The following is a 14599-nucleotide window of genomic DNA, read 5'->3' as shown; positions in this document are numbered from 1 at the left end:
CACAATTATCTAAATCTGAGTAATGTGTAACTCCAGCTGTAAATACAGTAAAAAGGTGCCAGGGGATTCAATTTTCCTTCCACCTCCCATACTCTCACTCGACTACTCTGACCAGCTCACTACTCCTTACATCACTTCCAATCCGGATGAGTCTGAGCCGAGCCCGGCGAGCTTGGAGGCGGGCTGCGGAAGCGCGCGCCGCTAGCACCCTGACCGCTCCGCCCCCTTGTCCAGACGCAGCCAATGAGCGGCTGCCTCTTTCGAGCGCCCTATCGGCCAAAATGGCGGCGGCCGTTGGCGCTGAGTCCCGCTTGTAGTTCCATTGCCTTACTACTCCCGTTGCAAAATGTGAAAGGAGAAGGGGCTGGCGGAGGGGGTGTGTAGGCAATGAGTCGGCGAAGGAAACATGGGGACAGCCCTGGCCTGAAGAACACGCCGCGGAAAGCGGCGGCGGCTGAGGAATGCAGCTCGATGGTCGAGCCAGGGAAGAGGCGGCTGAGGTCGGCCCGCGGCTCAGAGCCCCGCAGGGCCGGAGAGACGTCTCCCCGGCCCGTGCCGCAACAAGAGCAGCCTCCAGCAGCCGCTTCGTGCAGTAAAAGTAACCCCGAGGGTGAGACGTCGGCAACGCGGCCTCTCCGGGCTTAAGCGCTGCAGCCCCACAGCCCCGCTTGCAATGGGCGATCCTAGGGTGCGGGTGGGGGTGGAGTCTTAGTGCTTTCTTTCTCTGGGCTTCTTCCCTCGTGAGTCCGAAAGGAACACGACGCCACTACCTCCATGGTTTTAGTCTCCGAATTTGAGCTCTGCCACGCTCTGTTTGACCACCCACTTGTTGCCCCTGGTATAGGAATAGGCCCTGTGATTTACCTGTTTAAGGGAAGGAGGGCGGCTATTTCTATACTGCTCCTCCAGTCTTCAGCAGTGGCAGAGCAAAGAAAACTTATCTGATAACCTGCTGCCTTCACTTTATTTCCAGGGGAATTGTTCCCCCCCCCCCCCCCCAAACTTTTTGCCCTGACTTGCTTTAGTGAAGGGATCATATAAACAGCTATAGCTATCTCTATCATCCTCAAGAGTCTGGGTGATGTCTCACTTCATTATGAATAAACCGGAAGTCCTGTGTATGATGTCCCTCAAAGTAGGAAACTAAGGGCCCCTGAATATTTCATTCTGGTCAATTTTTGGTGTTCTATTTTTTTAAAGATTTCCAGTAAATCCTGGTAGGAGCTGAAATTCACACAAAAGCTCTTTCTTAAAGTGTGTTCTTAAAATACGACTTTTGTTACCTTATTTGTCTTTAGTTTACTCCCATAAGGCAATTCTGGAATGAACAAAAACAAATGTCTGTAGAAATTTAAAAGTGATAGTGGACAAAACTTCACAGGAAATGGGTCGCTAAAGCTTTTTGAAGTAATTAGCATAAGTTGGATAGAATTAATGAAAGGGAGCTAAACAGACTTTTACTGAAGTTTCTGCTGGGAGCTTTTTGATTTTCGAAATTACAGGTGGTTCCCAAAGCCTCCAAGTTCCAGTGGTAATGAGTGGAGTGACTAGATTATACAGTAGTAGACATTCATAGAGCTACTGAGTTATCTTAAAATACTTGCTATTTACAGTGTCAAATTTGTGAAGTATTACAAGGATTTTTATGTGAAACATTTCAGTTGTTATTAAAGTAATATCATCTCTGGGAGAAAATTTTATAGTTAAACTATAAAAAGTAATCTAAAGGATATGTGACATTGGGGTATTAGGAAGTAAAGTAATGCTTTACAATGCAACAATTGTTTTTTAATCTTATTTTATGTAGAAAGATATGAAACACCAAAGAGAGTGCTGAAAATGGATTTATTGTCATCTACCTTCAGTTCTCCTAATGATCCAGATGGACAAAATGATATCTTTTGGGATCAAAATTCTCCAATGACAAAACAGTTAGGTAATTTATTATTAATTAATATTTTTATCTGGGTAAATATTTGGCAAATGATTAGGATTTAACTATAGAATTTCAGTAGGGTAATAACAGAACTTTTATACAACAGATGTTCTTTGAGAAATCTTACGTGATTGGTATGGTACGCATGTGATGTCAGTGCATAGTGATCTAAGCCATGCTAATTAATATTGTTTTCTATGAAGTGACTCCTATTTTTAAAAATTAAGTTTTTTGTTTACCATTTATAGGAATGTCTTTGTTCTTTAGGTAAAGGAAGAAAAAAACAGATTTACACCACAGATAGTGATGAAATCTCACATATTGTTAATCGTATTGCTCCTCAGGTAAATATCACTAGTTTTATAGTTTATTTTAGAACTGTGAAAACTATGCCACTAGGCCCATGTATGAAAAATGTTGTCTTTTACAATTCTCTTTTCTGAAAATAGAGCACCAAAGGTTACTTTTACCTTTTGTACTACTGAAATATATGTTTTGAAAAAAGGAACATAATGTATAATTGGCAATATATATTTTCCTAAGCATATATCTTATATTTTAATTTTTTGAGAGTAATGAATTTTGACTAAAGCTTTGTGTTTATTTTGTGTTTAATGTTGTTTAACAATATATGGCATTATTTTGAAAGTTACTAAAATAATAGAATCAGACAATAAAAATTTAAACTTTTTAAAGTTTTTTGTGATTGGTATTTGTTTACTGTCAATAGCACAATTTTTCCCCATTGAAACTGCTCTTCTTAATACTTGTGGACTAATATGATCATTGAGAAATACTCATAAAAGTGGAAAGAACACTGGATTTGAAGTTCTCAGTCTGCCTCCTATATTGGGTGACCATAGCAAGTCACTTAAGCTCTCAGAACTTTAGTTCATTCAGCCATAAACTAGAATTACTTGTCTTGCTCTCTCCATTGGACTATTATGAGGATTAAATTAGATAAAAATCCTTTGTAAACATAAGCACTATAAATGTAAGGTTATTTTAAAGTTCATTATGATAATTAAATTATTTACTGTCATAGAACCATCTTCAAAAGTTTCTCTATCTTTATTTCAGTTCCTCTACTGCTTGAATGGAATAGAAATACAAGTTTAAGGCAGCCTGTATTCTGAACCTCTTTACTGTCCTCTCTCTTTTTCTTATTTAACAATATTTAAATTCAGAAAGCATCTAATTTTTGCTCAGTGTCCTCTTTGTAGGAAGTATGGGATTTTTCCTTGACATACCCTTGGATAGTGACTATATGTTCACCATAAACAATAGATGGCATTGTTCCAAACTGTGGTTACAAGGAATTACCATCATCCAGGTGGAGGAGACAGGAAATAAAGTTTTTCTTAGTGGCTGTAAAATATCCAAAATTACAATTAGCACAGTCAAAACAACTCTGTTGCTACTAGCTTTACATTCCATGTTTGGCGTGTCATAGAAATTCATTTTACATTCGGTTCATTAGTTAAATAGCTTTTATGCCATAATACTATTTACTTCATAAGTTAACAATAGATCTTCATTAATTGTGGGTTTCACATGAAAGAAGCATAATAAAATGTGTTTGGACTGGCCAGCTTAAATAGTGATAAAAAGATAGTTGAGTAAATTACTGGACCCTTTACCTAAGTGGGCTGGAAATAATAGCTCACATAAAGAAATAGAAACAATATGCAAGTGGTAACTTGTATATAAGAAAAAATACAGTGAAATTAGTTGCTTTTAAATGTTACTCTTTTCAACTAAGCACTTTTAAAGCATGTAAATCTTTGGTAGTGTAAGATTGTCATGTTCTCAGAATGACATGTTCATGCTTTTTATTTTTAGGTGAGTTACCTCCTCAAGTAGTTATTTAAGTCACCTTGATATTTTCAGAGATGGCACTTTTTCCCCCCCTCAAATATTCACTTCCATTTTCCCTGGACAATCATTTCACTTTTTTGAGGGATACTTTTCATATAGTGTTGTTTATTTGAGGATGTGTATTTTTTCATAATTTTTATACAACTCTACACAGAATACTCTTTAGGATTAAATGAAGTAATGTGTTCAGATTCCTTATATAACACCTGGATTGTAGTTGGAAATCAATAAATTATGCAATTATTAAAGACATTTTTAAAATTTAACACAAATAGTATAAAAACATACACAGGGCCCTTGTATATATAAAATTGGACATAAAAAGTTGTCATACCTTTATTCTCTAAAAATTGAATGAATTTAAAAATACTTGGTAAATGGACAAAGGGTCCATAATTAAATCATTAAGAATATTTTCCCTAAATTCAAGGTTGTTGTTGAAACAAAAGTGAAAATATATATTGAGTCTGAAAGTAAAATTATTGATTACTGGAGTATTTTGTGAAGCTAAAATCTAGGTTCAACTGGACATCTAAGAAAACTGCTTGCTGAATGAGGATTTTAAAGTATCAAGTTGTAGAGATATTTTCATCTAAACCTAGTAAATAAATATAAACTGATAGCTTCTTCATGCCGAGCATTTTTCTGGGTGCTGATCATAAGATCAGTCCATGCTTTTAAGTATCCTATAACCTAGTGATAAGATTATTTTTAGCTTGTGTGATAGTTATTTATGTTCATTCTAAGTATTATATTCATTCTAAGTACAAAAAGAGAGTGGAAAATGGTTAAACCATTTGATTTGTTCATTTGTAACTAATGAATAAATTCATTTTCTAATTTTTTTGCATGATCAGCTCACTGAAAGGAGTAGCAAAAACATCGAGGATTAAAATGGCCCTTTCTTTTCCTTAATAGTGGTTAAACTTCTTTTTCTGCTTTCTCTACTTATTTTTGTTCTTATCCCTGCCATATTCTTAGCATCAGTTCTAACCTTGCACTTGACTCAGTCCTGAGTTTAATTTTAAGTGTTCCCAGTTCAGGTCAACATGGATTGTCCAACTTTAGATAAAGATTATAATGGGGATAGGGAAAATTTGGAGAATCAGGTGATACAGAAAGAATTCCATATGTATCTCTCTCTATTCTTAGTAAATCAGTCAGTTTTCTCTTGGGGAAAAAAAAAAAAACTGCTTTTACTGTTGAATATGCATATGTTAACTAATTAAATTCTTAAAACTTAATTTTTTAGAAAATAAGAAATTACCAATTCTGAATGTTTTCACTTCCTGAAACGTAAAAGGATCACTTCTTACAGCTTGTTACTGCCATCCTCCGACTTCTCATTATTCTGGACCCTTACCAAAATTTTTTGCTTTAGGAAAATAATTCAGTGTAGTTAAAGTTTTTTCTTTTCTTTCTTTTTTTTGTTATGTAAATTTCTTTTTTTTCCCTTCTGCCAAAGGATGAAAAACCAACAACAAACTCCATGCTTGGCATGTGGATTGGTGCAACTGCTATTCCTTGTACTCCTAGTGCAGCAAAAGGAAAATCAAGAGCAAAAATTAGCTGCACAAAGTAAGTTCAAACTTTACAATTTTCCTGAGATTCAGTGGAGTAAATATTTTTAATATTCTGTTTTGGCTTTGTAAATATATCAAAATGGCTATAAATTATATTTTTTAGTTTTGACATGTAAAATTTTAGACTTAAAATAATTGTGTTAAAATTTTGAGTTTTAATATATTAAAATATGCTTAATAACAATTGAATATTTATAATGACTCTTAGAAGTTTTCTTAGTTATAATTTCTATAATTTTTTCAATAGGTTAAAAACACAAAATCGAGAGGAAGAACTTATGAAATTGGCTAAGCAATTTGATAAAAATATGGAAGAGTTAGATGTGATTCAAGAGCAAAACAAAAGAAATCATGATTTTATCCAGACAATTGCAGAAGCAGAGACTTTAAGTAATTATAAAGATAATGTACAAATGCAGTTATTACATGATATAGGTCCTGAAATAGATAATTCTATAATAAAGAAGCCGATGAAAGAAAACACCAAAATGTCGGTGGTAAATGATCAAAATAGCAGTCAGAAGCCATTTGACCAAAATGCTGAAGCAGCCTTTAATGCCATTTTTGATGGCTCTACTCAGAAATGTAGTGGACAGTTCAGCCAAGATTTGTCAGATGCTTTTTTGAACACAAGTAATACCACCTTTGAAAAGAAAAGCGCTTTAAAAGAGGAGAAAATCATTACGAATGAAATTCTGGTCCCTGAAAAACTGCCAGATAAAACCCCAGGATCACTTTTTTGTCAAGTAGACACTCCTGGAATGACAAAATCATGTGTGACTTCTTATACTGAGAAGCCAGAAGCTTTTCATAAACACCTTGATGCATTTACTACCAGTGATTTTGAGGATGATTGGGAAAACTTACTAAGTAATGAACCTTTTGTTATGCAAAATGTCAAAATGTGTGAACTTTTCCCTGCTCCTAGAACAGCCCAGATTGCTGATCAAAAGCAAAATTATAATTTTAACAATAAAAATGATAAAAATAAGTCAAGAATGAATACAAGTCTAGATACCAGGGTAAGGGATTCAAAAATTTTACAGGATCTCCCTTCAAAGACATATAACAAGGAATTAATAGATTCTGGAAAATATGGGTTTTCACTAAATCCAAATGATAAACCAAGCAAATTACCATCCACTGGAAATAAAATGAAATTTGAGAAATCTTTCAATAAAACTGTTGTTCAAGACAAAATTCAAGACTGTATAGTTGCGTCTAATCTGACAAAAGTAAAAGAAGATATGCACACTAAATTTACTTCTAATGTAAATATTTCTGAAAAGTCAACTTTGAACACAGGATATTCTAATGAACAAAAAAATAAGTCCATTTATAATCAGTCTTTTAAAGCACCTGCTAATATAGATCATTTTGGCTCTGCAACTTTGGGCAATGAAACCAGTGTTTATAATCCAAATCAGACTAATACATCAAAGTTAGGTTCTTTCTTTGATGACTGGAATGATCCATCATTTGCCAATGAAGTTGTTAAAGCATGTCATCAATTAGAGAATACCTGGGAAGCAGATGATGTAGATGATGATTTATTATACCAAGCATGTGATGACATTGAAAGACTAACTCAGCAACAAGACATTAGAAAGGACAGCAAGATATCAGAAAGTAAACTTGAGATCAATAATAGTTCCAAACATGGAGCCGAAAACATGTTTACTCCATCTAAAGAAATTCAATTGGTGCAGTCAAAGCATTTGAATCTGAGCAGCATTTCAGGGCATACATCTTTCACAAATAGCTCACAATTAAATAAACCAGTGAAGATGGAAAAAGGAGAAATTTGTGGAAATTCTCCAAGCTTTTTAGGTGCTACAACTAATTTAACAATATACTCTAAGAACTCAAATTGTCAGATCAATAATCTACGTTATTCCTGGAATAACACTGATGTTCCAATACAAGTGAATAGTACTGAATCGGTTCTTATAGGAAATTCAAGTTTGAATGTGAGTTCAGATCATAGGAATACAGAAACTGCTACTTACAAGAAGAAATTAAGTACTCAGCATCTATCCCATAGGAGCACAACAGATGGAGCTAAGAGTGACCTTAACAGACCAGTTAGATTTCCTAAGTATACATTTACAAAGATGAAAAATTCTCAGATTCTTTCCCAGTTCAATCAAAATTGTATACCAGCAAGTATTTCTGATACCAAAGTTACACAGGGTTTGGAGAAAAATAAAACTGTCAGCCCATTTTGTGGGAAGACTGTTCAACAGCAGTCTTTGGTGAAACGTTCTGAATCTATGGAACAGCCTTCAAAAGGTATGTATAAAATAGTTTTCTTTGAAAATTATCACCTGGGAAAGTAGCTAAACTAGTTATTTGTTATATTGAATTTGTGTAACAATTTAAAAAATCATGATATTTAACTAGAATTCTTAAAGTGACTCTTAAAAATAATTATGCTCTAATATACAATATACAGGGTGTGTATACAATATACAGGGTGTGTGATTTATGTTTTCATAAGACTGCATTAGATTCTTAGCTTTTAATACAGTGACTAGCATATGGTAGGTACTCAATAAATATTTGTTGAATGTTTTCTGAATTGTTTCCTAGAAAATTGTACTTTAGGTAGATATATTGCTGTGAGATTGTGTTTACTAAATGTCTCATTGTTTTAAAACTTGAATAATCTTATTCCTATGTTTAGCAGAACATTGAGGTGAACGATATTTGAAAATTCAGAGCATTCTAATTAAACACATTTGCTACTATAATATCTGATATAAAAGTCTGTTAGTTGTGATGGTTAGAACTGTAATTTACTAAGTACAACCTGTCATCTTTGATTCTTCTGATTCCTCTCCCACAATTCTATCAAGTGCCATTGTTTCTACCTCAAAAAAAAATACATCTCAAAATTGTCCATTTTTCTCACTTTTAATTGCTACCACCCTTATCCAAGCCAACATTTTTTTGACTAGATTGTAGTTCTTTTATCTGTCCCTTTTCAATTCTAGTCTCCAAACAGTAGGATAATCTTTTAAAAAACAAACAGGCAAATATGGCATTCCTGTGCTTAACCACAGCCTTCAATGATGGCCCATCATTTTTCAAATAAAATTCCAACTCTACGCTGATTTATAAGGCCCTGGATTACCACTCCTTAGCCTGTCTGCTTTTTTATCTCACCTACTAAGCTTCAACTACACTAGCTATCTTTTTGGTTCCTCAAACAGAATAGTTTCTTTCCTAGTTCAGGAGATCTGATTGTGCTATTCCTAACTAAAACTACTACTTCCCAGCATTTGACCCCCCCCATTCCTGTCTTTTGGTTGCTGCTTTTTTATCCTTAGGTCTCATTTTAAGTATGACTTCCTCATAGAGACCTTCCTTGAACAACCTATAAATAGGTCTTTTCTTTGTTATTTTCCATCATCTCTCGTATTCCTTCGTTTCTTTTATCACAATTTCCAAGCAAGTATTGATATTGTCTGTCCTATCTGTGAATACCTAGGCGTACCACAGTATCTGCCACTTAGAAGATGTTTAGTAAGTATTTGAATGAATATCATGCAATATAATGTGAAAAATCTGTTATTCACTGATGTTGTAATGTTTTTTAAAAAGGACTGTGTCTGGCATAACTACTTGTACATCTTAATGCCCAGTTCTTTCTCACAGCCTCATGTTTTCACAGATGCTGTTTCCTTCACCAGAAACACAGTGCCCCCACATTGCATATACCAAATCTGCCCAGCCATTTTCCATTTGTCCTTTAAAACACAGTATGTTTCTGTCCACCCAGATAATTTAGCTTCACTTTCTCTGGGTTTCTCCAATACCCAGTGTTAACTTCTGTTATAGCATTTACTATGCTAGCTTGTAATTATTGATTTTCTTAATCAGTCTTCCTCACTGAGGGCTAACATTAGGATTCTTATCTATTATGTAGATTAATGCTAATAAGGTGAGGGAGTCTTTGGCTCCTTTTAGCATTAGATCATTGTTTTCTATTTAGACTCTAGATGATGATTTTGTTGGCATTACTGCTACAACTTTCCTATTTAAGTGATCCCACCCTTTTTTTTTTTTAACTTGTAACAGTAATATGCTGGTTGTTTAAAAAGAAAGAAAACAGAATAGATTAATTTGAAGTGAAAAATTAAATTCTCTATTTCTCTTTTCTCACAGCCATTCCTCAGGGAAACCACAGTTAACAGTTTGGAATACATCATGTAGTATTTTCTGTGCATATAAAAGCGTGCATGCATGTTTGTGTGTATGTATATGTGTGTATACCTACACATTTATTTAATCAGATGGAATTATGTACTATGTACCTACCCTTTGACAACTTGGTTTTGCCTTCATCTAATGTAGCTATCTTTTCCTGTTATTCATATAGTTTTGCTTCAGTCCTTCTAATAACTAACTACATAGTATGTTATTATATGGATGTACCATGATTTATTTACCTGTTTCTCTATTGATAGAAAGTCCAGTTTGGTTGCATTTTTTGCATTACAAACAATCTTCCAGTGTATATACTTCTACATAAATTTCTCCATGCTCCTGTGATTGTATCTGTTAATTATTGAAAAATTGATGTAAGAGAATGTTTTGAATTTGATGGATATCACCAAATCTTCCCCAAAAGTTACATCAATTTATATTCTTATCAACATTGACAATGAATATTTCCCTACATTATAGCCTTGATATTTTGAAACTTTTAAAAATTGTGGTCAATCTATAATTTAAAATATTTAAATTTATATTTAAATAAGTGTAATTAATTGGACCATACTCTCAACATGAATTTAGTTACATATAGTTATAACTATATTAAAAATGACTACATCTCTGCAATATTTGAGTTTTCCCAAAACTACTATCCTATCTGCATTTTTTATGGGTGGATAATCTCTTTCAGTTTATCTTATCAATTTTTTTAAGTTTACTGATAGTACCTAATCTTCTAATTAACATTAATCTTCTTGATATTGTCTATTGTTTCTACTTTCTTTTACTTTGTTATGTAGCAAGCTGCTCTCCAGAGAATGTCTCTGAAACAAAACCCATTTAAGCTGTAAGGCAGGGTTTGGCAAACTATGGCCTATCCAAATCCAGCCCATAGCCAGTTTTTGTACAGCCAGCATGCTAAGATGGTTTCACATCTTAAATAGTTGAAAAAATCAGCAGAAGAGTAATATTTCATGACCTTTGAAACTTATATGGAATTCAGATTTCATTGTCCCTAAACAAAGTTCTATTTGAACATAGTCACATCATTTGTATTGTCCATGGCTGGCTGTTTTCATGCTACAATAACAGAGTTGAACAGTTGCAACAAAAGACCATATGAACTTCAAAGGTTAATATATTTACTTTCTGGCCCTTCACAGATTTTTTTTTTTTCTTTTTTGCTGACCTCTGCTCTAGGATAAAGATTAAGAAGAGCCACTTTTGCTTTGTATCTTGTAATAGTTTGAGACTTTACCATGTATTTTTATTGAAGATTGAGTTAAAGGAAGAGCTGATGGGAGAAATGGATGACTGTCTCTAAGTCAAAATTTCATAGTGTGACTTTATTTACATCATTTGAAATTATTTTCCAAGAATATCACCAAGCCAGTTGTAAAACCAGTTTTAGAGAGCTATGTTCTTTTCTGCTGTCATGGATTATTAACCTGTTTTCCTTCCAAACTTATGGTCACTTCAGTTGTGTGTGTGTTCTGAGTTTTCATTTCTCAGCTTTGAGACTAAAATATTAGATAATTAGTCAAGCTAATTATAAAGTATCTTGTAGCATCTTTCTGTAAGGAAAAGTAGCTACAAATCTGTGAGATAATTAGTTTAGGAAATAAATAAGGCATCAGAGTAATCTGGGGAGTTTATCTAAAATATTTACCTCTTACCTTGAACACCCTCTCCCATTTCCAATTATACCAAGAAAGGAAGGGGAGACAGATAATTTATTTTGGACAAATAATCTCCCTTAGTCAACAAGGGAAATGTCTTATAACAAAATCTGAACCTTTGTCTAGATGGTAGTGTAAATAATATTTCTCTGCCAACAGTACTACAGATTCATATTCTGTGAGAGGCAGATTTTACAACATAAACAGTTTTACCAGTACAAGCTCATGTAAATATGATTTAAGGTGATGGTCTTAATTTTAAAACATCCTTTAAATGAGAAAATACGTTTGCTAATTTTTAAGTTTAATTATTATTACCATTATGTAGATAATCTAATATTTTAGCTTAAAGTGACTAAACTGTGGAATTAAATTCATTTTATTAGAACTTAGTATTTTGCATAGATATAATTGGATATATTATTAAAATCAAACTTAACTATTTTCATTAATTTAAAACACATTGTTTATTTTATAGTATATTATCCCTGAAGTATACACTAAAATATGCTGCATAGGAATATGTCAGAATGCTTCACATTTCTGTATACTTAAAAAGACATTCAAATTGAAGATTTTATTCAGATATTCTCCTTTTTGAAATAATTTTCTAATGTTTATATAAAATGTATTCTCCAAATAAAAATATTTGACAGTGAATTATATGCTTATTGTCATGATAGATTTCACTAGATCACTCTAAAACATTTTTCCTCAATGGCTAAAATGAAAATCTTGGAGCTCTACAGAGGGAAAAAAGTTGGTGTGAATATTAATATAGCTTTTCAGTAAAAATACACTACTTGAGGTATTTGTATTTAATTCATTATATTTTGACTGCTTTTTTACTAAAGTTTATATAACATTTAAAATCCCAGTTTTTAAAAAAATATTCGTTTGTGAATTATATAAATTAGATGTCCTTATTTACAAGAATTATGTGCTAAGAAGTTAAAATGTAGAGTTTAATCAAATGAACTTTATGACATTTTGAAAAGGTATATAAAATAAGGACAGATTGATCAGTGCTTGATTTTCTTTTGGCTAGAGCACTGTATCTGTAAGTGGAGTATCATATATAGTAGTTTAGTGTGAAATAGTTATACCAATATGGCAAGTCTGGATAATAAAAAAGTAAAAACTAAAACTCATATTCAGGATGACTTTACAGTCTATAAAAGTAATATCTATACTTTGTTTAATTTTTAGAGGAAGAAGAGAAAAATAAAAAGTATTCTCCTGAAGAAATTCAAAGAAAAAGACAAGAAGCACTGGTTCGAAGAATGGCCAAAGCACAGGCATCATCTGTAAAGGCAGCTCCCACTTAACTTGATTTCTTTTATGAAATATTAGTTGGAAGATGTAACAACGACAGTTAATAGCTATCTGTGATAGGAAATATTTTTTCTTGATTTCTCTGTGAGAAATTTAATGCCGACTTATAAAGCATGGACTTCTTTTTTTTTTTTTATGGATTTCTATTTTATTTAATAAATCAGTGTTGCAATTCAGTGAAACCTTTCCTTGGAGAGGTATGTGAAAATAATTGCATAAAAGTTTTGGAAATTCAGGAGAGTTAGTGATTATGTTGTAGAATTATACAGAGTAAATATACATATTTTTAAATATTGTGGATCATCCAAAAGTGGTAATCTACTAATTTTTTTTATCATAATAACTCCTAATACAAAGCTTCAACTCACTAAGTAAATAAGATTTTATTTTTTATAGTTTTACTTTCAGTAACTGTTTCTAAGTTTTTTATACATTTCTGAATCTTAAAAACACTTTCATATTTTTAGGAACATGGTTGGTGGGAAATGACTTCAATTTATTTGTCAGTAAATCACTATTATTAATTCCTAATCTGAAATAGATTTTAATTTTATTTTTCTAAAACATGATGTATTTTGGAAACTTTCCACTATTTTTAGGGAAAATGCTGATTTAAGAAGTTTAGAAAAAAGAAAGTAGACTGGCTATATACATAATACAGTGTTATTAACATTTAGAACTGTCAGAACCTTTAGATATCATCTGGTCCAACTTCTTTTTTGTATAGGTGAGAAATGAATACTGTTATTCTGAAAATCACAAGGCAGGTTAAAGCTGTGCTGAAATTAGAATGATTGCTTTCATTCTAATCAAAACCTAGACAATTGTACCATTTTCTTCTGAGTATTAATTAGTATATAAAATAACTTGTTTGTAGGAGCATTAATTATTTCATAGTATAAAACTAAAAAAAAAATAGTAACTCAAAGTACATTAAGGACTGTTTAATAATAATGCTCATTGTTTTGTGTATTAAAGAATTCATTCCAGAATATAAAAATGAGAATCTTTCTCTTTTTAGTTTTCCTATAACTATTTAATTTTCCCTTAATTAGTTTTCTCACTTTACTAATTTGTTCATCTCTATTACTCTATTTTTTTCTTTTTGTCTGTTTAGAATTCACTAAGCCAGAAAATCTAAACAGAGGTCATAAGGGTAGTAAAGATGCTTTATTTGTCCTAAATGGCTTTGGGAGACTTGATGAAAGGTATAGATGCACCTATTAGTGCATTTACCACTATTCAGGTGTCTTAGAGCTATGATAATATCAAAACAATTAAATGCACTTTAAGGTATGACTATATAGAGATATATCACTCTGACAATTGTATTTTCATATCTACAGTAGAGTAATACTGTAACACATTCTTCTTCCTTTAGGTATTATTGGAAACACTAGGGGTTAGTGGCCCGTCAGTGAACACACAGAGGGCTGTATAGATAGTTTCTCTAGGTTGGCTTTTTCCAATCTCTAGGAAATCTGTTTTTACACAGAGGAGGAATAATTGGTAGGCCTGACAGCTTAATTCCAGCTCAAGCTTGGCTGCTGTTTATGCATCTCAGGCTGGCTGTGGAAAAACTGACATTAATAATGCCATGATTGCAGGAAAGTCCACTGCAGAATAGAGCCCATCTATCACTACTCTTTCTCTCTCTTTTTTTTTAAGATTTTAATTATTTGACAGAGAGACAGCGAGAGAGGAGCACAAGCAGGGGGAGTGGGAGAGGGAGAAGCAGGCTTCCCGCTGAGCAGGGAGCTCGACGTGAGGCTCAATCCCAGGACCCTGGGACCATGACCTGAGCCGAAGGCAGATGCTTAATGATTGAGCCAGGCACCCCATCACTACTCTTTCTTGCTGCAGCCAGGCAACCCTGATCCCAGGAAAACTTGGGTTGCTTATTACACAGAGTCAGTTGTATGCAGGCATGTACCACACCTTGGGAAACAGTGCTTATATCACTAACT

At 33.2% G+C, this 14599-nt stretch overlaps 1 protein-coding gene across 1 annotated transcript; it reads left to right on the top strand.

The window, feature by feature from the left end:
- Positions 1-261: 261 nt before the first annotated feature.
- ETAA1 (ETAA1 activator of ATR kinase) lies at positions 262-12994 on the top strand. Its single transcript, XM_021699162.2, has 6 exons — positions 262-610; positions 1808-1936; positions 2204-2280; positions 5280-5392; positions 5645-7689; positions 12507-12994. Exons 1-6 carry the CDS (start codon positions 388-390, stop codon positions 12623-12625), a joined length of 2706 nt encoding a protein of 901 aa, XP_021554837.1. The 5' UTR covers positions 262-387; the 3' UTR covers positions 12626-12994.
- The last annotated feature ends 1605 nt before the right edge of the window (positions 12995-14599 follow it).

This window comes from Neomonachus schauinslandi, chromosome 10, assembly GCF_002201575.2.
Source record: "Neomonachus schauinslandi chromosome 10, ASM220157v2, whole genome shotgun sequence".
In the NCBI taxonomy this organism is placed as follows: Eukaryota; Metazoa; Chordata; class Mammalia; order Carnivora; family Phocidae; genus Neomonachus; species Neomonachus schauinslandi.
Note: the sequence above shows the minus strand (reverse complement) of the source record. Positions and strands in the feature narration are given on the sequence as shown.